The sequence below is a fragment of the Musca autumnalis genome, unplaced genomic scaffold (genome assembly GCF_047663935.1).
Source record: "Musca autumnalis isolate F117 unplaced genomic scaffold, ASM4766393v1 scaffold_3, whole genome shotgun sequence".
NCBI lineage: Eukaryota > Metazoa > Arthropoda > Insecta > Diptera > Muscidae > Musca > Musca autumnalis.
In genome coordinates this window covers 150,866,126-150,892,121 of record NW_027411866.1, presented here as the reverse complement: position 1 = coordinate 150,892,121, position 25,996 = coordinate 150,866,126, and the positions used below count along the sequence as shown (strand labels likewise).

At 36.8% G+C, this 25,996-nt stretch overlaps 1 protein-coding gene across 3 annotated transcripts; it reads right to left on the bottom strand.

Moving 5' to 3' along the window:
* Positions 1-3,798: 3,798 nt before the first annotated feature.
* Positions 3,799-16,110, bottom strand: LOC141396410 (uncharacterized). 3 transcript variants are annotated; one of them, XM_073971856.1, is made up of 5 exons: positions 15,933-16,110; positions 14,692-14,884; positions 5,651-5,921; positions 4,333-5,565; positions 3,799-4,264 (listed from the first exon to the last, which is right to left on the bottom strand). In XM_073971856.1, exons 2-5 carry the CDS (start codon positions 14,857-14,859, stop codon positions 4,128-4,130), a joined length of 1,809 nt encoding a protein of 602 aa, XP_073827957.1. In that variant the 5' UTR covers positions 14,860-14,884; positions 15,933-16,110; the 3' UTR covers positions 3,799-4,127. The 3 variants fall into 3 exon arrangements, with proteins under 3 accessions (XP_073827957.1, XP_073827958.1, XP_073827959.1); XM_073971857.1 differs by lacking the exon at positions 15,933-16,110 and adding an exon at positions 15,160-15,254; XM_073971858.1 differs by lacking the exon at positions 14,692-14,884 and having other exon boundaries at positions 15,933-16,102.
* Between the last annotated feature and the right edge of the window lie 9,886 nt (positions 16,111-25,996).

Sequence of the window (25,996 nt, the reverse complement as noted above, 5' to 3'; positions counted from 1 at the left end):
AGATCGCCATCTACGGCTTCTTGGAAGGAAACTGTGGCGCAAATTTGTATTACACTGTTGGAATAATGACTGAATATTAAAATCATGATATTCTACTGAAAAAAAAAACAAGATCATATGAAGAGAAATTACGAACCATTTGCAGCATTTCCAGCAGTCAGGATATGGATCGCAATGATATGTAACCGAATTACTACCAAATCCATGGTATATAGTTCACATTATCTTTCAGGAATTCTCTGGCAGTCAAGTGGCTAAAATATTATGTGAAGGGTTTAAGCACCTAACTTCAGCAAAGCTCTAAAAAGTAGGCCGAAAACATTTTTGGTAATGGAGGTGGTTCACTTTCAGTGTGAGTCACTGTATATCTGTATATTCTTAAAGGAAACCGACCTCCATCCAAAATTCGTGACGATCGGTCTGCCTGGATTTTGATTAAAATTTTTGTGGACGGACGGGAAAACATAGCTTGATCGTTTCATTTTGTCGATATAATAAAGTAATAATAAAATAAAAATTTGTTTGATAAACGTAGAAAAAAAGAATTTTGCCCGGAGTCGGAGTCGAGCTTTTTTCACGACTCCGACCCCAGCAAAATTTGCTAGACTCCGACTCCGAAACCATGGTACCTCCCACACAAAATTTCGGAAAAGATAAGTTTAGGACCTGCTCTCGAATCGCTTTGATTTTTGTTGTAATAACTTGTAGTAACTGCCCCCCATACGACGGTATAAGCTTCATCAGGGGCAAGTCAATACTTCCTGAGAAAATAGCCTGAAAGGTGTAAAAAAACCTATGACACCGTGTGTAGAGGTTGGATTCGCCCCAACATTTGGCCTTCATAATATTTTCTCTAAACTCAGTTTAAGTTCGAAGATAAGCCATATCGGTCCACTCCTTCAGGTACCTTCCCCACAAAAGTTCCAAAATGTTCTGAAAATTTGTGCGCACTATAACTCTTGAAGGGAGTAACCGGACTAAGATTAGGTTCTAATATGGACTCAATCGGTCCACTCCTTCGAGTAACTCCCACACAAAATTTCAGATAAGTTCACCACAAAGACCTGCACTCGAATCACTTTGATTTTTGTTGAGGCAACTTGCATTTACTGCCTCAATTACGATGGCTAAAGTTTTCTCAGGAGCAAGTCCATACTTCGTGAGAAGTATGATACCGTGTCTAGAGGTTGAAGAGCACGATAACTCTCGAACTGATCGACCGATTCCGTCCGAAATTTTGCCTTCGTCATATTTTGTCCTAACTTAGTTTCAGTTCGAAGATGGGCAATACCGGTCCACAACTTCCGGTACTTCCCCCCAATATTTAAACTTTGGATCTCCAGATTTAGTTTTACTTCAAAAATGATCCATATCAGTCCTCATAACCTCCACCAAAAATGATCCGTTGGAAATGTATACCGATGCTGTTCATTGTGGTCCTGTTTACAGCGATATTATATTTTCGGTGGACAAGTCCATGGTTTCTGGCCCAAAAGTTTTACGATGACCCACTGAAATGATTAGTGGGCGCAATATCAATAGAAAAGATATGACTCCCAAAATAAGACCCATTTCCATAATAGACTATGGCTTTTGGACCATTCTTTTTTGAAAATTAATCCTGATCCAAATTTTTGTCGGCAAGATCAAATGTTCAAAAAGGGTTACAAAATTCTGAAAAGACCCAAAATACATTTGATCTGTCCGTGGATGAAAGTTTCAATTCACATAGGCTGAGGGTATATCTCTGTCCGCAAAGCCGACTGATACTTTTTTACTTGTTTCATTCTAAGAATGAACCGAATGGACTGTAATAACTCCTAGTGAAGTAGATGCTTCTCTAAGTATTAAAGATACCAAGAAAGGTTCCTGATTTGCTTTAAAACGGCAAAGTCCGAGACTTATCTCACTCTCTCTGTCACCTAAGGGAATTGCTTTTGACAACCGAGTGAGCTAAATGTGCCGCGTGTGCACACTTAATGATAAGAGGACAGCGGAATCCTATGCAAATGCATATATGGTTAGGATGGTCGTAGAGAAAATCTGATTTGACAGAAACTCCTTTTATTACAAAATAAAACGAATTAGGCCCAGAAATGTTTGCATATTTTGCATATCGTGCCTATTTTGACATATTTTTACATATCTTCATAAAATGAGCATATGCAAAAATATATTCAAGGATTTGTGGTCTAAATATCCCACCGACATGGCTGAAATTTGGTATTAAGTCTTCGTTAGGGGTATGCAAATTTACAACTGAAATCTATCCGCATAGGTCCACGTCTTCATATAGCCCCCATAGAACGGTACCTACCCATATTCGGTATTTTGAAAGTTGTAGCCTCAATATCCCACCGAAATGACTGAAAATTTGTATTTAGTCTTCGTTGGGGGTATAAAACATTCCACCTAAAATTTGTCGGCATAGGTCCACGTCTTCATATAGCCCGCATAGAATGGTATCTTCCGATTTTCGGTATTTTGAAGGTTGTGGCCTCAATATCCCACCGAAATGACTGACATTTGGCATTTTGTCTTCGTTGTGAGCATAAAACTTTCCACCTGAAAATTTTCGGCTTTGGTTATTGGTATGGGTCCACGTCTTCATATGGCCCCTATAGAATGGTACATCCCGTTTTTCGGTATTTTGAATGTTGTGGCCTCAATATCCCACCGAAATTACTGAAATTTGGTATTTGGTCTTCATTGTGGGTGTACCAAGTTTCAACGAGACATTTGTCGGCACAGATCCACACCTTAATATAGCCCCCATAGAACGGTACCTCCCGATTTTCGGTGTTTTGAAGGTTGTGGCTTCAATATTCCACCGAAATGGCTGAAATTTAGTATTTAATCTTCGTTGGTGGTTTAAAACTTTCCACCTGAAATTTCTCGGTATAGGTCCACGTCTTCATATATCCCCATAGAACGGTACCTCCGGATTTCTGGTATTTTGAAGGTTGTGCCCTCAATATCCCTCCGAAATGGGTGAAATTTGATATTAAGTCTACGTTTGGGGGTATAAAACTTTCCACCTGAAATTTATGGGTATAGGTCCACGTCTTCATATAGCCCCCCATAGAATGGTACCTCCGGATTTTCGGTATTTTGAAGCTTGTGGCCTCAATATCCCACCGAAATGACTGAAATTTGGCATTTTTTCTTCGTTGTTGGTATAAAACATTCCACCTGAATTTTGTCGGTATAGGTCCACGTCTTCGTATAGCCCCTATAGAACGGTACCTCTGGATTTCTGGTATTTTGAAGGTTGTGCCCTTAATATCCCTCCAATATGGCTGAAATTTTGTATTAAGTCTTCCTTGGGGGTGAAAAACTTTCCACCTAAAATTTGACGGTTTAGGTTCAGGCCTTCATATAGCCCCCATAAACGATACCTCCCGATTTTCGGTATTTTGAAGGTTGTGGCTGTGGTTATACATTTATCTATTTTATTGACTTGTCTGAAGAGAATTTTAAACAGAAAAATTGTACGCATAAACATTTTTGTACCTATTATTGAAATATTTATTGCATAAGAAAATATGTAAAATGCATAAATTTTGCATATGCAAAAATTTATGCATTTTGCATAATTTTGCATATGTCATATGTTTCTATTGCAATGTAATCAGAAGCAAAAAATATGCCCAGTCCCAAAATTTGACATGAATCGGACCAAAATTAGGGGTTGCATAAAATTCCGCTGTCTAATGATAAGCACTAGGGTTGCATTAGTAAACCACCTATATTAAAATACTATGAAAAAAAAAAAAAAACAAAACCCCAAATATCTTGATAAATAGTTGTCGTAAAGCCGACTGATGTTTATTTACTTAATTTTGTATATGTTTGATGTATTTATTTAAAAAATTTTTCTTTATTTTTATATATTTAGGTTAGTTAATGAATATAAATTTTATTTTCCAGGTATGTTTCTTTTTTGTAATCAGCCTAAAAATATGCAATACAGTTCATTTATTAATATTCTAAGTCCAGTTATGCATCAATATAAGAATTATTTCTAAGAAAATAGTAGACCATATCAACAATCAATAAGTTTCAAACACCGTTCCACGGGTCATATACGCATAATAATACATACAAAAAACGTTGATTATTTATTTCTATCCATTTATTTTCTTACTACTTATTCGTCTTGTTCTTATCAAATACTCTAGTAACCAAAATAATAGCGTAAGGCAGGTCAAGGCATTCATGCAATGAATGGTAACTGCGAAACCAAACTTATCGGTAATTGAACCTGGAAGTAATAAATAAACGAAATGTGACATTAATAAAGAAATTTACAATGTTTAAAAACAATCTTACCCAACAATGGTCCCAGTGTAAATGAGGTAATCGATGTTATAATCAGTTGTAATCCCGAGGCGGCTGGTAAGCGATTTAATGGAACATAGCTGGGAACAATCAGAGGGGCAAACAGCATACGAAAACCCTTACCAAACCCGATTACAATAAATAGCACCAGAACAACTTCATACGAATTGGTTAGGGTTACCGCCAAACGTCCGAACACTACAATAACTATGCCAATGGCAAAGAGAACGCTGTTGGACAGCTTCACTTTTTCCAATGCAAATGGTCCAAAAAATCGTACAAGGATATCCATTCCACTGAGTAGAGACATGGCCATGGAAATTTGTGTATCATTGTAACCGAAACTGTTCAAAATGAACGGCGTCAGAACAGAGAAATTTATTTCGCCAAACATCATTATGGCCATGCCCACGGCTAAGTTGACGAATGTGAAATCTCTCAGCAAATCCAAATCAAAGAAAAGCACTATTTTCTGACCCAAGGAAAGGCGATTTCTGGCGGAGGTTTCTTGTTCCAGTTCTTCCTTTTCAGAGCGTAACGCCTCCGCTGTCTTTTGTTCATTTTTATCATTCTCTAAATTTTTCTCTAATAACAATTTCTCCTCCGCACAGGTACATTTATTAAACAGTTCATTGTCAGTTTTCGAATAAATACTTGCCTTGCTGGGTATGCTGGGAAATAGCTTATCTCGATTCGCTTCCAATCCATAGCCACCACCACCACCACTTTCACTTATTTTTCTCGTGCGATTTGGTCTTGTCTCTTGACTCAGTGACAACTTTGAACCAAACCAACCATCATTTGTACGGGCTATTAATGGTGTTCCACCGGGCTCTGTGATTTCATATTCACCTCTATCCAGCTCCTCTTCTATTTCTTTATCCCGGTTTTGGCAATATTTACATTTAAATTGTGTATTATTATTTTGGCAAGTATTGTTGGTTTCCTCCTCCATTGTTTCTTCGGCGGATTTAGATCGTGTATGCCATAAAACTGGCTGCAGCGTCAATGAACACATGAATGCATTTAGCATAATTGCCGCAAACACCAAAATCGTACCCTTAGCTCCATAATGGGATAGTAGCAAAATGGCTATTTGTGGGAAAACTACGGAACCCAATCCAGTAATTGTAATCGCAAAACCTGTTGCTCTTCTTCGTCTATTTTTGAAATAAGTGTTGATAGCCAAAGAGTTTGCTGATTTACTCACACCCAATCCAAAACCTAAAAGAGACCAATTATTATTAATTTACAAGTCAACCCAATATCTTAACAAGTTTTTGCATTTGTGTTTGTAATTTCAACTCACCATAAATTGTTGAGAAACAGATAAAATATTGTAGAAAGTTCTCACAAAACACAGTACAAAATACTCCTGTAAAGGCCAAAAGGCTTCCCATCATTCCTACTTGACGAAAGGTAAACCTTTTAAACATAGCTCCGTTGATGAGACCCACCAGTGAGGATATTGCAAATTCTGAATTGACAATTGTTGTAATTTCTTTGACATCAAATCCAAAATTCTCCATACGCTGCCGATAAATGAGGCCATACTGTTGATGTGGTGGGAAAAGTGAGAGCTGTAAAGAAACAAACATTTTATTTTTTTGTCATTCTCATGTCTTTAACGTTATGCACACATTCCAGTACCGGATTGACCCGGAACCACACAACACCCGTGTTCCGGCCAGCGGCTGCCACCTCAGTGTACATATGTTTGTATTTGTATTGTTTTTCTGCGATGGAAGCAGCATATCCCAGTATGCCTACTCCAGATTCTTTTGGTCCGTGCAGGGACGGAGGAAAATCCAGAACAACTATTGTCACATCCGCATCCACCACACTCATTCTTCGCTGAGATGTAATAGATGCCGGGAGTTAGCGCATCTCAGGGACTACGACAGGGAATATGTTGCTGAATGCTGCGTTAACACAGTCACCAGTGAGTCGTCGCGTCATTATAATACAAGATTCCCAGCAGTCCCCCCCCCCCCCCCACAGCACTTAACACTAGCAGTTGCTGTTCCAATCCTTGAAAATTCATCCATTTTGCAATGGACTTCGAGGTAAGATCGAGGAAATAGTGAAATAGATTTCATAAGTCGAAAGAATATCATGGTGGCGGCGGTGCAGAAAATCAAGAACTGCAGTCTGCAACAATGTGATTGTTACAACGTACTGAGGAAGTATCGCACGAGAAGTGGAGGTGGGGTATAATCTTTCTTATTCCACCAGTCTGCTCAATAGAGACCTACATGGAATGTTTAGGGATAGAAGTCAGATGTGGAACTGTCGAATTTAGTGTTGCTTAACGTATACCTCCCGTCGATAAATAGCTGTACTCCAGGTTACAAACCCAACATTAGCCCGCTTTTGGAAGGGCATAACCGACTTTAGTGCTGATTATGAGTTGTGGCATTCAGTCCTTGGAAATGACCAGAGGGCAAAGTAGATTGATGGGTCTAAATTGTTCACGGTCAATGAGGACGCCCCAACAAGATTTAGCGCAGAGTTTCACAGTTCGCCAGGCATAATCATCGCGTCACCTGGTCTGACAAATGACGCCACCTGGCAACCCGTCATTACTGTTAGGTCAGGCCATCTCCACATAGCTGTCTCCATTAGCAGACCGCTCGATTTTATCACCTAACTTTGGGTAACAGAATGGACATTCCGATACATCATAACGGCTGCAGCCGCTCGCCCTATACCTGCTGGTCGAATATTCAAAATGAGCGTTAATAGCTTCGTCGTACCAACGCCAGTGACCCCAGAGTCAGGGAGCTGACACTGGAAGTTAAAAGTATGATCAGTTGGCAAGTTGTCACATTAGAGCCGGAAAAAGTGAATTGTGGGCAACGGTTAAGTCACCCTCGAATCCTCTCACTCTGAAGGAAAAAAAGAAGATAGAACCTCAGCCACGTTTGACGACGTTACGCTGACTGATCCGAAGAGGTGCGCAAACATGCGTTGGTAGATAGCTCTACGTTTTGCAGATTGATACCTCTACGTTTTACACGGTCAATGAGGACGCCCTACAGTTTTGCCGGTTCCATACAAAAGTGGACAAAAATAGAAGGCGTTGACCTAGGCTGATGAGTTTTTACATTATAAGCTAGTTTTTGGAACAAAGGATTATTATTCACGCCTTAACATAAGGAGTTAGTAAATCTCCTAAGGTTCGTTTTCCTACTTATAACAATTCCTCTAATTTGCAAGAGTTACCAAATATTTTAGTTATAATATTGGTCAAAATGGAAATATTTAATATATAGGACCTATTGATAAAAACTTAAGTTCGATATATTACCTAGAAGTATTTTTGTCAGACATTCCCATGTAAATGCCATCAATGTACATGGGAAGCTGATTGGCCTAGTTTCGGAAAGTTCACTAATCACCGCTTTAGATATCTACCCAAACCTTCTTATGTTCGGGTACCAGAATGGACCTTCCGAAGTATCATCACTACTGCAGCCGCTCGCCATATACCTGCTGGTCGAATACCCGAAGTAAGAACAAATATCTCAGCAGGGGCGACGGGATTAGCAATTGATCGTGATGATCATCGTCGAGCCACCGTCAGTGACCCCAGAGTCAGAGAGCTAACACTAGATATTGACTAGTTGGTCGGTCAGCATAAGCGGAACAACTGGCTAAATCAACAGAATAGTTTCAACATAAGTCACTTTCGAACCCTGGAAAGAAGGAAGATAGGACTCCGGTTTGAGCACTGTTAATAGATAGCTCCAAAAACACTTTCAATGTGCAAAACACATTCAATGAGGACACATCCACCATAATCAAAGGAGAGTGTCACAGTTCGCCAGACATAACCGTCGTGTCATCTGGTCTTGGATCAGATCATCTCCCCATAATTGTCTCCATCAGCAGACCTCCCGATTTTATCACCTCTGAACGTCGCACTTTCGCCAATCATGCGAAAGCCAATTGGCCTACTTTCAGACAGTTCACTAACCACCGCACAGAGAGTTCACTAATCACCGCTCTGCCTACCACTTCTGACGTTTGGCTAGCAGATCAAACTTCCCAGCAGAGGCGACGGGATTAGCAAATAAGCATGATGAGCTTCGTCGTGCCAACCCCAGGGAGTTTTGTTGTTGTTGTAATAGTGATTAATATGTTTAGAGGTTCCTTACCTGGTTTATTTGGCTCTGAATCTATCTCCAGTTCTAGAATGTGGCTGTATCAATAGGTTGTAACCACAAAGCTACTGAAGTTAGTTTAGTAGGTTTGGCAGGGCAGTTGAACAGGTGCACTGTGTCGTGCGGACATGTGCATGCTGTGCATGTTTTTTGCTCGGTGTCATCGATCATTGCGAGTCATAGTTGAGCCCGAGTGTAGTTGAGCCATAACTACTCTACTTTGTCGTGGCAGCTGACGCTCCTCAGATGCGAAGGATGGGCGATGTTCTTCGAGGGCCGCATTAGAAGACTATTTATCTCATCATCTAGATGGTCCACTGAAGACATGTGGAGGCACCCTGTTGTAGTTTTTAAGGCGGAATTTTAACAGGTTTATTTTCCCATCGCGTTGCACTTACATTCGCGGACCACCTATCGCCTAATACGAGTTTTCTTTATTAGCACCCCAAGTACTGCCGGCTAGGGACTTAAGGACCTTGTTCCTACATCTCAGCTTGTCGCAGATAACTGTGGCATGAGCGGACGACGTGAACATGCTGTCGATTGTGACCCCTAGAATCATGAACGAACTAGTTCATGTGAACGATTCATTGAAAAGAGCGTAAATAGTTCATTGAACTAGGATCAGTCAACGACCGAACGATCGACGAACGAACAATTCAATTCAGCATGTCATTCACATATGCATAAAGTGACGTCGTCGTATGTGTTAAGTGATGCCTTCGTAATGTAATGAGTTTTGTTTATATTTTGGAATCACTCAAGCTAATAGAATATGAAGTGTAAAATAATTAATTTCAACAAAAACATACATTTTCAATGTTCCTTGTTTTGGATTGGAAAATAGAAAGGAAAACAAAATAACAAGAAACACACATAACAAGATTTTTTGCCAGCCATCTAAAATTTTCTCCGAAGGGCGAATTTTAACTTATTGTAAACTTAATCTTTCTTTATGAATTGAATAAAAATATCTAAATGTACTATTTTTTTATTCTGGAGTAGTTAAATAGTGTTCTATTGTTTGTTCCCATTTGGTGTATGTATGTCTTTTCATCCACTGAACGATCTACAGCCGGTGATTGATTCTGATTCGAATGATTGAAGTAGGTAGTGAACTATGAACTAGATTACAAGTTCAGTAAAAAGAACTGATCTATATGAACTAGTTAGTGGTTGAAATTCTGTTACAATTGACCATGACATTCAGCTCAGTGCTCACCTCTGCAGTGGTGCACAGAGTTGCCGCAGATTTAGGGGCGGATATTTATGGTGGTCGAAATTCTGTTACCATCGACCATGATATTCAGCTCAGTGCTCAACACTGCAGTCCATGTGGTGTACACATGTGCCGCAGATTTAGAGGCGAATATTTATATATTCCCCGCGTGGAAAAAGTGGTAAGATCAGTTAAATAGGAAATCAGCCTTTCACAAATGTCATCAGGGATGATGATCGTACAATCATCCACATACGTTACGATATCTTCGAATGGTACAGTATGATCTCATTGGACATAGGAATCCGGTGCAGTTTAAATGGAAGATTTGTTATAGCGGATGTAACCAAACCAATAATATGCTCAGACATCGTAACACATTTACATACTCTTTCACGTACGACGGTCTCCTAGATAAGCAAGTTAATCAAGAATTCACACAGATGCAGTCACTGATGCCACAAATAACTATAGTGTGAATGCGGTACTCGGAGAACATCGCCCATCTTTCGCAGCTGACGCTCCTTAGCTGCCACGACAAACTAGAGTAGTTATGGCTCAACTACATTCGGGATGGTGCTGCCGTCTAAATTTCTATAGGTCAAGGATCGATGACACCGTGCAAAAAAGCATGCGGCGCAGACCCGCACGACACACTGCACCTTTTTAACAACACTGAAAACCCTACGAAAACTAACTCCAGTAGGTTTGTAGTTACAACGTATCGAAGCAGCCACATTCTTCGAACTGGAGATAGATCCAGAGCCAGATTAACCCAATCACTGCGGTGGTTCCATATGGAACCACTTGTGTTATTTTCCTTTTTGGAAGAAAAATCCACATATTGAACATATTTATATTAATATTAGTATTTTCGGACAGTAAAGCATTATAGCTGTCTATTTGCCTTCTATATTTCGGTCATTCGGGTTCCAATTCTTGTTCTAAAAACAGGATAAAGTGAAAAAATATGAATTTTTTCGCAAAACCTTCGCAGGGATTGGGTTAAGCAGGTAACGAACATATAAACATATCAAATACTATAACAACAACAACAACAACCCCCTTAACACATAATTTTTTTGGGGGAAAAGGTATCGGTTGTGTATACGGTATTTGATCTGTCCATACATATCGCAATTCACATATACTGAGGTATATTTCTGTCGGCAAATCCGAATAATATCTTTACACCCTCAGCCTTTAGGCTAAAAAGGATATATACGAGGGGAACTAGAAAAGTTTCTGGCCTAGGCAACACATTGCCAGGCGCCATTTGACATTATTTTTGGAAAGCTTGAAAGCTTTTAGACTAAGCGTACTCAGGACAGTTTGACATACGACGATTTGTTGTATTGCTTACAGTGGCAATTTGTTTGCCTGACGTTTCCTGAGCAACTCGAGAACACGAATCGTTCTGCATCATGACAATGCGAGCTCTCACACATCGATTCAAACCAGCGCCTGTTTGACCGGACAAAACGGGGAATTGATGGGTCATGTGCAGTACAGCCCTGACCAGCACTTCAAGAAAAAAGGCGTGGTCAACGATTTTCGTCGCAAGATGATGCTGTGAAAACGTTCAAAAACCATGTTCTGGTGGTGTCTCAATCAAGCCACGGTAAACTACCCACCACATGGTCGTATGTCATACTGTCCTGAGTACGCTTAGGCTAAAAAATGTCAAACTTTTCAAAAAGAAAAAAAAAAAATTAATGACGTCTGGCGACACTGCGTGTTGTCTGGCCAGAAGGTTTTTTAGTGTCCGTCGTATACCCACCATCATAATATCATCATTGTCAAAATATTCGTAGGAGACCCTATATATACTTCTGAGTAAAATCGGATATTTTTCAAAATGAGGTTTTTGATTTCCTTTATTTTTTGCTGTGTTGATGCTGCTCATCAGCAAAACATTTCAGTATATTTTCAGATTTTGTTTTTGTTTGATATTTGGTATTATTCGACGTTTTTATTCAGTATAACAAATAAGAAGTTTTTTGGTACACATTTTTTTGTCTAACGGTTCCAGAGATATCGGGCCTTGAAAAAGTCGAATTGTGTAAAAACTATATGCAAAGAAATACTCATAACTTCTTTAATATTGCTCCAATTTGAAAAAATAAGATACAGCTTTATAATTTGGTGAAGAAGTTTCTATTACTCCTAGGATGTTTGGTATTGAAAATGGGCTACATCGTCCACGTTTTGGTATAGCCCCACAGAACAGTACCTCCCGATTTTCTGTATTTTGAAAGGTTTAGCTACATTATCTTATGAAAATATCTGAAATTTGGTATTTAGTCTTCTTTGAGGCTACGAAACTTTCGTCCAGAAATTTGCGGTATAGGGTTCACGTTTTGATGTAGCCCCCATAGAACGGTACCACCCGATTTTCGTTATTTTGAAGGTTTCAGCCATATTATCCCATCGAAATGTCTTAAAATTTGGTATTTAGTATTTTTGGGCTACAAAATGTTCCCCCCAGAAATTTCTCGATATATGTTCCATTTTTTCAGATAGCCCCATAGAACGATGCCAACCGATCGGTATTTTCAAGGTTTTAGTCGCATTACTCTACATGAATGGGTGCACTCATTGATATGAGAGAAGTCTCCCTTGTCCCGCCTGGGATGTTTGTGGAAAATTATTACTTTTCTATAGGGGAATAAAACATGCCTTCAGAGAATTGTGGGTATAGATGCACGTTTTAACATAGTCCAATAGAAGAGATATTTGTACATTTTACTTCACTACAACTCCAGGCGGAATGTATAAAAAGTTCGGGTTGGTCGAACTTAATGCCATTCTTACTTGTTTTGCAACATCCTGTATTCGCTGCCCCCCATTACGACGGTAAAAGTTGGTCCAAATTTTGCATATCGTAATATGTCTGCGTATTTTAGATAATTTTCAAAGAAGCAAATCGGTTCACTACATTTCGCTTAAGTGCAGTTTAAGGGCTGTCTGAAGATAGTTTTGAAATTTTACCGAAGGTACTTATGTTCCTATTTTCAGCGATATTATGTTTTTCGTGGACATCTCCATGCTTCCTGACATAATGGTCCAATAGTTCTTACTTCTACGGTGACCAACTGAAATGGATGTTGGTCACGATAAATAAGACAGGAATGAATTACAAAATAAGGTCCACTTTCAAAATGGATTATGTTAGCCCATTCCTTCAGGTACCTACTCCGCAAGAGTTCGACACTTTTGCGCATTAATCCAAATGAAATTTATTAGCGAAATGTAGGCATATTTCTTCGTAGCGAGCACAACCGTTCATACGTCCAAACAAGGCCACAGAATTCTGAAACTGCCCTAAATACATAAATTTGAGGAAAAGGAGGAAAAAAGTATCAGTCGGCTTGGCCGACAGATATATACCCTCACCATGGGTGGATTGAAACAGTTTTTTCCACAAAAAAACTTATGTATTTAGGGGGCCTTTCAAAATTTTGATTTAAGCTCACACATTTGCGGAGGATATCCATAGATAGGATTTTTGTACCATACTTGCCTAAGAAAAACATAATATCGCTGTAAACAGGGCCATTAGGAAAACCTTCTGTAAAATTTTCCAAAGGGTCCTCGAAACGCCCCTTAACCACACACAAATTTTGAACATTGGCTCCAAGGATTGGACCGATAGGGTCCACATTTGAACGAACTATTTAGAGATCAATAGTTTGAACAAAATTGGTTCCTACGTTTATGAGATATCGCGTGTACCATTGTAGCGAATATTTTCGAACTTTTGTGGGGGAGGTACCGAAAGGAGTGGACCTATAAGCACCACCTTCAAATTTCATATAATATTCAAAGAAATATTACGATACCCAAAGTGTGGACGAACGCAATATTCGGTTCGACCTCTCCAGCCACTACATATGGCGCCATAGGGGGTTTTTACACCCTTCGGGATGTTTTCTCAAGAAGTATGTACTTGCCCCTGAAAAAACTTTTAAAGTCGTAATGGAGGTAGCGAATGCAAGTTGCTTCAACAAAAATCAAAGTGATTCGATAGCAGGTATTAAAGTGAACTTATCCGGAAATTTGTGTGGGAGGTACCGGATGGAGTGGACAAATATCGGAGTGGACCGATGTGACTTATCTTCGAACTTAAACTATGTTTGGACAAAATATTACTAAGGCCCAATTTTGGACCGCATCGCCAGATCCGTTCGAGAGTTATCTTGCGCTCCAACCACCTCACACGGTGTCATAGGGGTTTTTTGCAACTTTCAGGCTATTTTCTCGGAAAGTATGGACTTAAGGAAACTTGTACCGTCGTATGGGGGGCAGTGAATACAAGTTGTTAAAACAAAAATCAAAGCGATTCGAGACATGGCCCTAAACTGAACTTTTCCGAAATTTTTGTGTGGGAGGTACCCGAAGGAGTAACCCGATTGAGTCCATATTGAAACCTTATCTAAGTCTGGTACACACTTTACGATGGGCAAAGTATGGACCAAATCGGTTACTCCCTTCAAGAGTTATCGTGTGCACAAATTTTGCGAACATTTTCGAACTTTTGTGGGGGAGGTACCGGAAGGATTGGACCGATATAGCCCATCTTCGAACTTAAACTAAGTTTAGGCAAAATATTACGAAAGCCAAAATTTAAACCGAATCGGTTCATCCGTTCGAGAGTTATCGTGCGCTCCAGCCAGACAGACAGACAGACGGACGGACATTGCTCCATCGACCCCAAATTGTCTGAAACACATTTCGTCCAAACATACTTGGGGTCTAAAACCATTATTTCGATGAGGCACATTTTGGCCGTATGAAAGTGTATACAACCTCGGTAATATAAATGCTGAGGGTATAATTATATCGCTTGTGAAGCCTATATTCGATCCGTCCATAGACCGGAAAAGGAAACTGATAGTTTTTCATCTTCTTTGGAGTTCGAAAATGAAAACATCTACGTAAATAAAAATAAGATTTTATACTCACATTACTTAAACCAGTTGCTATACAAACAACCCAGCCCCAACCACCATCCGGAGCTACAAAATTCGGTCCTAGATCACTTTTGTCACGGTGTTTTGATTTCTTTGGTATTGTTGTTTGTTTGTAAATGTCATCGTTGGTGTCATTTAATTTTGACGTTTCTTTTGTCATTTTTTAGTTTGGAATTATTGTTATACTTTTTTAAAGGAAGTATTAAATATAACAGGTTATTAATTTAAAAAAAAAAATATTTATAAAACATTTTTTTACTAAACGATTCGTAATATCATCACTCTTTTTATTTTGAATGAAATTTCAAATGATTCTTTGAAATAACCGAAACAATAACATTAAGTACATTTAAATAAATTTAATTACATTCAAATTAATTAATGTAATCTCCATAAGAAATCTAAATGTGCTTATCTCTCATACAACTGCTTGAAAATAATGTTCTTCAGTTTCATAAACCTTCGTTTAGTTTACAATATGCGATATAATGATAAAATCTGTGTAGCAATATTTCGATATCGATCATAAACTCTTTCGTTAATACAAACAAAATTTAAGCACCCTCCTAAAATCAAAAACTGTAAGGGAATTAATTGGTGGGGTGAATAATTTTCACATGATAATTTCACAATTGACAGATATTATTTATCTATCACAGATAGTGTGAAATGACAAATATCGTCACCATAAATGCCCGAAGTCGTATCTCCAAAAATGTCAAAGTTAATTTTTTGATTAAATCTAATACATAAGACTAAAATACATGTTCTTGCAAAATTTCAAGCTTCTACGCATTTCGGAAAATGTTATAACATTGCAGATTTTGTTGCAATGACGGATCCCAAAACCAAGCGTTTCCGCAGTTTTGGTTTTATTACTTACTCCCATTCGTATATGATTGATAAAATCCCATATACTCGCCGTCATAAGATTAATATTCCATAAAACAGTTTTTCATTTTATAACGTTTTTTGCTTCTCCTGTAAAATTATTATTTTGTAAGTTACGACTTTTGGCATTTATGGTGACGATATGCATGTATGCTTATGTCCAATGTTTTTGTTTTTGTCTCATATCTGTGAATTAATTTTTGTTAACAGCATTTAAATTTAATTACACAATTTATACTATTATTAATTAAGAAAAGAAACGTAGTGTTATAATTATATTTAAACAAAGAAAGCAAACAAAAATAATCAATCGAAATACAAATTTGTTTAATATCAACCCACTTCTAGTAACAATGACGTCAAATATTTGTAAAACAAAAACTATTATTGGTATTGAAGATTAAGATATATTAATTTATTGTTTCACGTTTGTTTTAATTCCCCATTCACAAATTTCGCTATTTCTCCGCTCTTTAATTTCTTGTTAAACGTTCTGCGGAATGAGACTAACTGAATTGTTGATGATGCCTGCCGGTCATTGTTTGTTATATCGCGCAGAATAATATAAATTTAATCGATATGAGTTTGGTAGGTGTTTGTATTGCTCTCAGTAATTTTTGTTTGCCAATGAGAAAGAGAGATACTTAACAGTTATGCCCTCCAAACATTTGGAAGTTAAATATATCTTCTCTCAGTGAATGCGTCTCCGTAAAGTGTCTGCATTCAGTTAAAAATGCGAATGTTGTCTATTTACAAGAACAAATATGTTGTTATCGCTTTTTTATCCGTATGTGGTCACAACTGCGCGACTTAGAGTATTATAAAAAGCGACACTTTATGTTGTACAAAAACAAATGCTTAAAGTCTGGAGTTTTGATACTACTCTCTATTATAGAGAGTAATGTTTTCAAAACAATAGTGGCAGCATTACAAAAACAATTTATCTTGCAAACAGTTAAACGAATTGTAATGAAAGCAAATAAGTAGGATAAAACATAAGTCGATTGACGTGATTTCTTCAGTTCTTGTGACGTTCTGTTAGCAATCGGTACAAACTTGATACAAAAATTTAAATGAAAATAAAGCTGTTAAGATGTATATTAACAACTTTTATAAAAAAGTAAGTCAAACGTATTATTATTCATTTGAATTTAATGTTAATGCGGTTATAAAAGGTGCATTGTATTATAAAAATTGTTTCTTTTTTGATCAATTTTATAATAAAATGCTTCTTTTATAACCCCAGTAACATTAAATTCAAATGAATAATAATAATATGTTTGTATAAACAATAAAAAACTAATTAGCCTTTTACAAATACTGTCGGTTCCGTCACTACTGAAAGTTTCGTAAACGGTACCTGCATGATTACCTAATGCACACTCACAGTGCCCCGCTTCCGACACTCCAACTGAATCGCATAAGAAACATAAAACAGTGACGGAAGCGAAAATAGAGTTTGGACCGCATAAGTGGAACAGTTTCTTTAGTCATTTTTGTCTTTTCGGAAACAAATGCGACTGTCGCAGTAGACACAACAATCCGTTTTCAGTGACTTTTGCGTCAAGCAAGCGATAGAAAATGTTTGGAGGGTGGGGGGAAATATAGCAATATCTATGTATGTATGTATTTATAAGTTGAGTGATTGACCGACTGATTATTCAACGACCTGATGGAAAGGCTGAAATAAGAAATTTTTGAAATTCGTATGGAAAACTATAAAAGTTTCTGGCCTAGGCAAGACATAGTTTTGCCAGACGCCATTTGACATTTTTATTGGAAAGTTTGACAGTTTTTATCTTAAACGTGCTCAGGACAGATTGACATACTCGTACGACCATGTGTTGTGTTGTTTACAGAGACTAGAAAAAATCACTTGACAAAAAAAAAACAAGTAAACAAGTAAAAAAGTATCAGGCTTTGCCGACAGCGATATAGCCTAAGCATGTGTGGATTGAAATACTTTCTTCCAAAAAAAAACTATATATTCAGGGGGGTTTCAAAATTTTTGTGCGTATGAAACGACAAAAGTATGGATAGGATTAAAGCACAAAAATTTGCGGGGATAACGATAGATAGGGTTTTTTATCACACTAGCCTGCGACAAACATAATATCACTGTAAGTAGGGCCACTAGGAAACCCTTCGGTAAAAAATGTCCAAAGGATCCTCGAACAGACCCTTAACCACACAAACATGTTAAGCATTTGTGTGGGTGGTACTACAAGGATTGGACAGATAGGGCCCAAATTTGAACATAAACTAAGTTTCGACAACATTTAGAGATCAAAAGTTGACCAAATCGGTTGCTAAGTCTATGAGAAATCGCGCGTACCATTTTAGCGAATATTTTCGAACCTATAAGCACCACCTTCGAATTTCATCTAACATTCGAAGAAATATTATAATATCCAAAGTGTGGACGAAAGCAGTATTCGGTTCGAGCTCTCCAGCCACCACATATGGTGCCATAGGGGTTTTTTACAACTTTCTGGCTGTTTTCTCAAGAAGTATGGGCTTGCCCCTGAAAAACTTTTACGGTCTTGATTGAGGCAGCGAATACAAATTGCTTCAACAAAAATCAAAGTGATTTGACAGCAGATCTTAAAGTTAATTTACTTAAAGTTTTGTGTGGGTGGTACCCGAAGGAGTAGACAAATGTAGTCCATATACGAACCTGATCTATTCCTGTAGATATATTAGGATATGTGAAGTATGGACCAAATCGGTTACTCCCATAAAGAGTTATAATGCGCACAATTTTTCTGAACATTTTTGAGCTTTTGTGGGGAAGGTACCTGAAGGAGTGGACCGAAATGGCTTATCTTCGAACATAAACTAAGTATGCACAAAATATTACGAAGGTCACATTTTGGACCGAATCGACAGACTCCTTCGAGAGTTATCGTGCGCTCCAACTACTACCCACGGTGTCATAGGCGTTGTTTATATCTTTCAAGCTATTTTTAGGATGGTATGGACTTGCCCCTAATTATAGCGTCGTATGGGGGAAAGTGAATACAAACAAGTTGCTACAACAAAAATATGGACCATAAAATATAATTTTCGTGGAAGCTGTGTTGTGTTCTTTCTTGATTTCTAGCCAAACCACGTCACATTCAGGCCTGTGCTCAAATAATCAATTAATTAATACCCCTTGGGAAACATGGTTCTAATGTATGATTTTTCGATATAAACACTACATCCCACTAAAATTGATGCTGACATTTGAAGTTTTGATTTCGGTGTTTTTTTTTTAATTTTTCTTATAATTAGAGGGCGCAACCAGATAATGACATAAACAATTTACACGATTGTAGAACTCCTGATTCCACGTCGTTTGGTGTGTACCTCATGAATGTGCTCTGTACAGCTTCCTAGTAATAGGAGTCCAAGGACGAAATTAGTTCGTAAATTTTCTTAAAAAACCAATTTATAATGTACAATTGCCATACAGTTATCCTTGAACACCGCATGAATTTACTTTTTTTGCGCGCCGGATCTAATGAGTGCTTCCGTGTTCGAATCCATCCACCAAAACGGCGGATATAGATACCTTGAATATAGGAAAATCTGCAAAAAAAATATTTTGACAATTCCGCGCATTGAACCGCGATTTTTTTGAAATTTTTTACATAAATGGAATCCTTTAGACGCGATTATAATATTTGCCAAAAGGGCTTGTCATAAATTACTGAGGTTCGGGAGTAATATTCGCATTTAACCCAAAAAACAATGTCGTGGCACTTCGGCGGTTCTTGACGAATCTGTTTAACATTTGTTGTATTGACGCATTTTTAATAGGCGGTCACTGAAATGGGATGCGCCTTACAAGCATATGTAAATCACGAAATTTTAACCCATATTAAGGTTTTTAATGATAAGATGCAACTGACGGCTCATCTTGGCCGCTGATTGAAACATGGATGAATACGTACATATTGATAGAGTTGCACTCGCCTTTACTGATTTTAAAGAATTCGCGAATTACAAGCTTTTTAACTTTTATGTTTTTTCTTTGGTTGTGATTTCAATATTAGTCTGTACTTCTTAATTCTATTCCTTATCACACTAAGCAAATATACTTTCACGATGACAAACTATTTTCCTTGTAGAAGTTTTATCAAAATACTTTAGGTTTTGTATGAAAATTTAGCGAAATAGTAGAATAACTCCCAAAAAAATCTCCTTATTTATTTATTTATTTCAAATATTTATTATAATAAAAAATTACAATAAAATTATATAAAAAATAGCACTAGCATCTAAGGCTATCGGCTAAAAAAATCTCCTATTATTCGTATTAAACCAATGGTAGGCAGCATATTTTTCTATTGCATACTTTAGGGGGTGTCATTGTGTGAGAGCAAAATTTGTTTTTTTTTTATTGAGACTTTTTAACAAAATCAAAGTATTTGAAACGTTATAAATACTTAAAACTGGAATGTATTATTTTAATGACTGATAAAAAGAATATAACCCATGTTATTAAAATCAGCATTTAAACAATCATTATATATGTTTACAATAAAAAAGAAAACGATTGCTCCCGACGTTAACAGACCAAAAATTAGACTTAAAAACTATGACTTACAAACTAAATCTTAAAACTATTCCTTAAATCTAAGAGAATACAAAGAGTGTATTAACATAAAACTAGCTATTAACCCCTATGGGTGTCTGCTAATAAATAAAAATGTGGTAAGCCAGAAGGTGAATTTACTTTCAAATCCGCCTCAGTAAGTCCAAGAGGTGAAATATAGTACGTGTTAGACCAATTATAAGCTGTCTGATTAGCCAGGATATCAGCGATGAGCGGGTTTGGTGAAAGCGATAGACGGAAAATAAAAGTTGCTATCCTATTCATTGCATACATAGGAAGGGGTACAACATTTGCTTTTTCATAGATAAAGCAATTGCTGTATCGTCTATTAGTTGACTGGAAATGTCGGTTTACACACAAACGTAAAATTTTTCTTTCAAAGATAGAAAATTCATTCATAACCATTGGGGATATACCGAACCAAATTGAAAACGCATATAATAAAATTGGACGAATATTAACTTTATATATCAAAAGTTTTGTTTCTACCGGAAGAAAATTATTATTAAACAAAGAAGAAAAGGCTGCTTTCACTCCATTGGCTCTCTTGAGAACAAGTCGAGCATGCACAATAAATTTCATTAATTTAGAAATGTTTACACCCAGATACTTAAAATTGTCGCCGAAAGGAATTTCTTGACCATTAAGACACAATTTTAAATTTTTACTTTGGGGCACAACATAGTATTTACATTTACCCGATGCATTTCTTAGGCACATTGCTTGACATTTTGAAACATTAATTTTAATCCCCCAATCAGACAAAAACGTACAAATCCTAGCAAGGTACTGGGAAAAGCTAATAAAGCATTTAATATTTCTAATTGATTCCTTTTTCAGTTCTTTAGTTTCTATTTATTTTTAAAGGCTGGACAACCTCTCCCACTTGCATTACAGTTAGCACAAAATGGAATACTATCAGGCAAAAGCTGGCAATCTTTAGGCTGATGTTCTTTACCGCATTTTAGACAAACATATGAGCGATTGCAATTATTTGACATGCGCCAACATTGTACTTCCTTCTGCTTTTTATTTGGACTTTCCCATGTAACCGGCTGGAAGTCTAGAAAGTCAATACTGCGAACCTCTTTAACAATGCTCCCTACACTTAGAGTAATCAAGTACAGACTGGAATCAATCCCATTTTTCTTTGTGTAAACCGTTTCAAATTTAGAAACAGACCCAGCAGCATTCGGAACAATGCTATTTATTTCAGATTTTAAATAATCCAAATCCATATTAGCATGCAGTCCCCTAAGCACGAGAGACTGTTTCCTAAAATTTTTAGGCGTGAATGAATATGAATCAATTTTCTTTTCTCTAAGGAGAGACATCATTTCCGAATGCACACCAGAGTCCTGTAAATACAGCTTGCAGTTGTTCTTAGACACGTTAACAACTTTAAACACCACATTCTTCGCTTTCAGTTGACCAATCAATGAACCCATATCTTTAATATTAAATAGAAAATTTGGTGGACAAAATGAAGTATCTTTGGAAGAAATTTTCCTTTTGTCATGCCTTACTGACGGCTCTTCGCTTACAGCCGGTCTTACAAAGTTTAAGGTCTCTGTCTCGATATCAATGTCTCCTAGTATAGAAAATCTATTCTGATCTGATCTGCTAGTGGAATTATCTGTATAATTATTAGATGTACTTGACTGGAATGCGCCATCAAACGATCGCTTATTACTGTTTGGAACAACCGAAGTAGCATTGTTTCCACTTACATTAATATTTTTATCTTGCGAAATTTTTTGAGAGCTTGTTCCCTTTTTTTGCCCTTGCAAACTTTTAGAAGAACCTGAGGCTAAAGCATTACCGTCACATTGACTTGAAATTTTCTTTTCAATAATTCTTCGTTTTGACGTTACCACTTGAAAATCCATGGAGTCATTCACATCTGCATTTCAGTTAGCGACTTGATTTACATTTTGGTCTTGACCCGAGACTTCCTCTTCTTGGAACATTGCTTCATTAAGCCAGTCCCCCAAGGGCTTATCCGGTGGCTTTTTCTGTTTCGAATTAAAGAAAAATCCAAATTTTATCCAAAATTTGTTTTTTTTAGAACAATTATTTTTTTATTCTTGACAAAATACATATAAGCAAAACCACAAAATATATTTTTGATGTAATATTCCAATATACGTTTTTGTCTTTTGTTGTTGCTGTAATATTCAAGTTATAAACTCAATCTTTATAATTTTGGTCTCACATTTTTCGACGCGTTGTCTAGGTAATAAAACCCCCCATAACTTTTGAACGCAAACAGATTTGAAATTTGATTTTTTTCGTAACCCATGTACCAAAAATCGCGGATGTGCCCGCAAATTTTTTTTTTTAATTTTTTCAATGGAATTGCACATGATATTTGAAATTTACCATATACACTCGTTATATGGGATGTATATCCTCAGCATTTATGTTAACGAGGGTATATACACTTTCATACGGACAAAATGTGCCTCATTGAAATATTGGAAATATTGATATGTTTGGACGAAATCTGTTTCATACAATTTGGAGTTGATTTAGCCATATCCGTCCTTGCTGGCTGGCGGAAGCGCACGATAACTCTCGAACGGATCAATCGATTCCGTTCAAAATTTGGCTTTCGTAATATTTTGTCCATACTTAGTTTGGCTTAGCTTCCGGTACCTCCCCACAAAAGTTCGAAAATGTTCGGAAAACTCGAGCGCACGATAACTCTTGAAGAGATTAACCGAGACTTAGATGAGGTTTCAATATGGACTGAATCGGTCTACTTCTTCAGGTACTTTCCACGCAAAATTTCGAAAAAGTTCAGTTTAGGACCTGTTCTCGAATCGCTTTAATTTTTGTTGTAACAACTTGTATTCACTGCCCTCCTGCGACGATACAAGCTTCATCAAGGGCAAATCCATACTTCCTAAGAAAATGGCATGAAACGTGCTTCTTTCCATGACTTTTCCGTCCTTTATTTCAAGAACCGGAATAAAAGTACCACAATATGAACATTTTTAACTTTGAAATCTGCTGTATAAATGTCGTCTTGTTTTAGTGGACATATCAGAAATATCGTACTACGACTGGAAATTGAGTTATATAACTTTTTAATCTCACAGACCCAAAATTCATCACACCATAGCTCAATAGTTAGACTTACAAACAATATGTTCATCCAGGTTTTCAACATACTAAGGAAGGTCTCTCATCCGAAAAGGAATTCTCCACCCCCCAAAATGTTCTACCAACAATAATTTCATGAAATTTGTACACTGAAATCACGCTAGTGTGGACCGGGACTTACTAAGCAGAGCCATAATGTTGCGATTATTTTGTTATAAACATATTTGATGCAGCCTAAAAATATGCTAAGATTTCAGTTTAAAAAAACATTTCGTATAACAGTTAATTATATTTGATCTTATTTACATTGGCTTTTTAATGGGTTCGTCATTACTCACTCTCATGACATCGATATTCACCGTCAACAAATAATTAACGCGTAGATCTTTTGAAGGATTTTCCTCTTGATCGCGCCAAGTAATACTTTATCAGCTGAGACAAGTACCTAGGCTTCGGAAATTTAAATTAGCACAGGTATGTATCATTTTTGTTAGTATAGTGTGATTTTTTGTTTGACAAGATGTGGCTTTCTTTTGAAACTGCTTACTTAATCCAAAGTAGCAGAAGTTTTCCAAAACAATTATTTGAGATACACAAAAGTTCTAACTACCAGAAAATCGTAAATACCAACTTCCACAGTTACCATAAGCTTGGTATTACCCGCGTTTACTGCAATCTCGTAAAACCTTTTCCACCGGATGTTGGTAATAAACTGTTCTCATACGTCTTTTCCTAGTTTAATTGAAGACCTGATATCAGTTGATTTTATCTTATAAAGCCGAATGAGCTTTACGGAAATATCAAATCCAGACATGGCTTTTGTTTTTTTTTCAGGATTTGCCATAAGGGAAATATTTGGTCGAGTAAACAAACGAGATCAAAACAAAATAAACATATCAGCTGACCTTATCCAACCAAGTTTGGTTCGATAAACACTACTATCGATTATTAACTATTTCGATTCGCAGCATTGCCAGCATTACCATCCATGTACATTTCCAGGGTTCGGAAATATGCAAAATAACATTCAAATACCCAAACCTAAGCATATCGAAATAACGTCACCTGAAAATTCAAGCAGAATAATGGCAAATATGGAGCCAAATGATTTAATAAATGTTATAAAAGAAGCAATAAATTCTAATTTGGATGAAAAGTTGAAGACCTTGGCTACGAAATCGGACATAGAGGAGATAAAATCGGAAATAAATGGTATCAGCATGGAAATTAACGCATTGAAAAGCGAAAATCAGAGTCTGAAAGAAGAATTAAATAAAGTTAAGAATGAGAACACACAATATAAAAAGGACATAAATTGGCTACAGAACCAAATCAAATCAAACAAATTATACATCAAGGGAATGGCGAGTGCAAAGAACCCCAGAATAGAGGTGCATAATCTGTTCAAGGAGAAGCTACAAATTGAAGTCGATATAAAAAACGTCCTTAAAGTCTATGATCATAACCAGAAAATGTCGGTAATAGTAGAACTTGCAACTGAGCAAGCTATGTATGATGTCTTCCGCAACACTAGAAAATTGGCTGGATCAAAGATTTCCATTGAAAGAGATATGATACCAAGTAAGCTACATCATAAGAAAGCGTTTATAGCGCTAAGAAAGCAAATTCTGTCGGTAAGCAAACAGCACAAAGTCACAGTAAGGAATGATCAATTAAAAATTAAAGACCGTTGGTTCAAATGGAACTTTGATAATAAGCTTATGTCTGGCAATGCTAGTGGACAAGAAGAACTGGTGAAAATATATGGAGAAGATATAAATTCTATATGCTTGGATTATGGTCAACTAACTAAAGAAGTATTCCCAAAAAACTAATAAGCCCCAAAAAAGCCATTACATCATGTACTTTATCTGTTATCTCATATAATATAAATGGTTTCGAGAACAAATACTTGTACCCATCATTCTTTGAATATATTAAACAGTTTGATGTATTTATATTATTAGAAACGCACTTAGAATCAGATAAAAATGAAAGAGCAAAATCGTATTTAAGTGGTTTTAATCTATTTTTTGAGCCGGCAAAACGAAATAATAGATTTGGAAGAGCTATTGGTGGGAAAATAATTGGTTTAAGCAATGTATTAAGAGATATAGGCGTTGATTACACGATTATTGCCGAAAATGAAAAATTCTTCATAAAACTCATCACCAAAGAACAAACATTCTTTATTATACCCCAATATTTAAGGCCTGCTACATGGGATTTGGAATTTAGAAACTTTAAGCAATATTTTGTTACTGAAGAAATGCAAAATGTAGTAATAATGGGCGATCTAAATATCAGAATCGGAGAAATAAACCAAAGTATCGGTGATATATACAAAGAAAATTTCTATTCTGGGTACGAGTTTAGAAGATCTAGAGATAAAATTGTCAACCAAAAAGGCATTAAATTCATACAATTATGTGATGACTTCAACATGGCGATTTTAAACGGAATAACGAGGGGAGACATGGAAGAAAATCTGACATATATTACCAATTTAGGCGAATCAGTAAATGTTATATGTGCTGTGTCAAAAGAAGTATTAGGTAATATAGAAGAGTTCAAAGTCGAAGAAAAAGTGTGGTCAGATCATTTTCCAATCTTGCTAAGAGTTAATGTTTGTTCTTTGGCACAAATTGGGGAAAAGATGGAGCTGCTACCAAAACTAATATGGAAAGATGAGAAT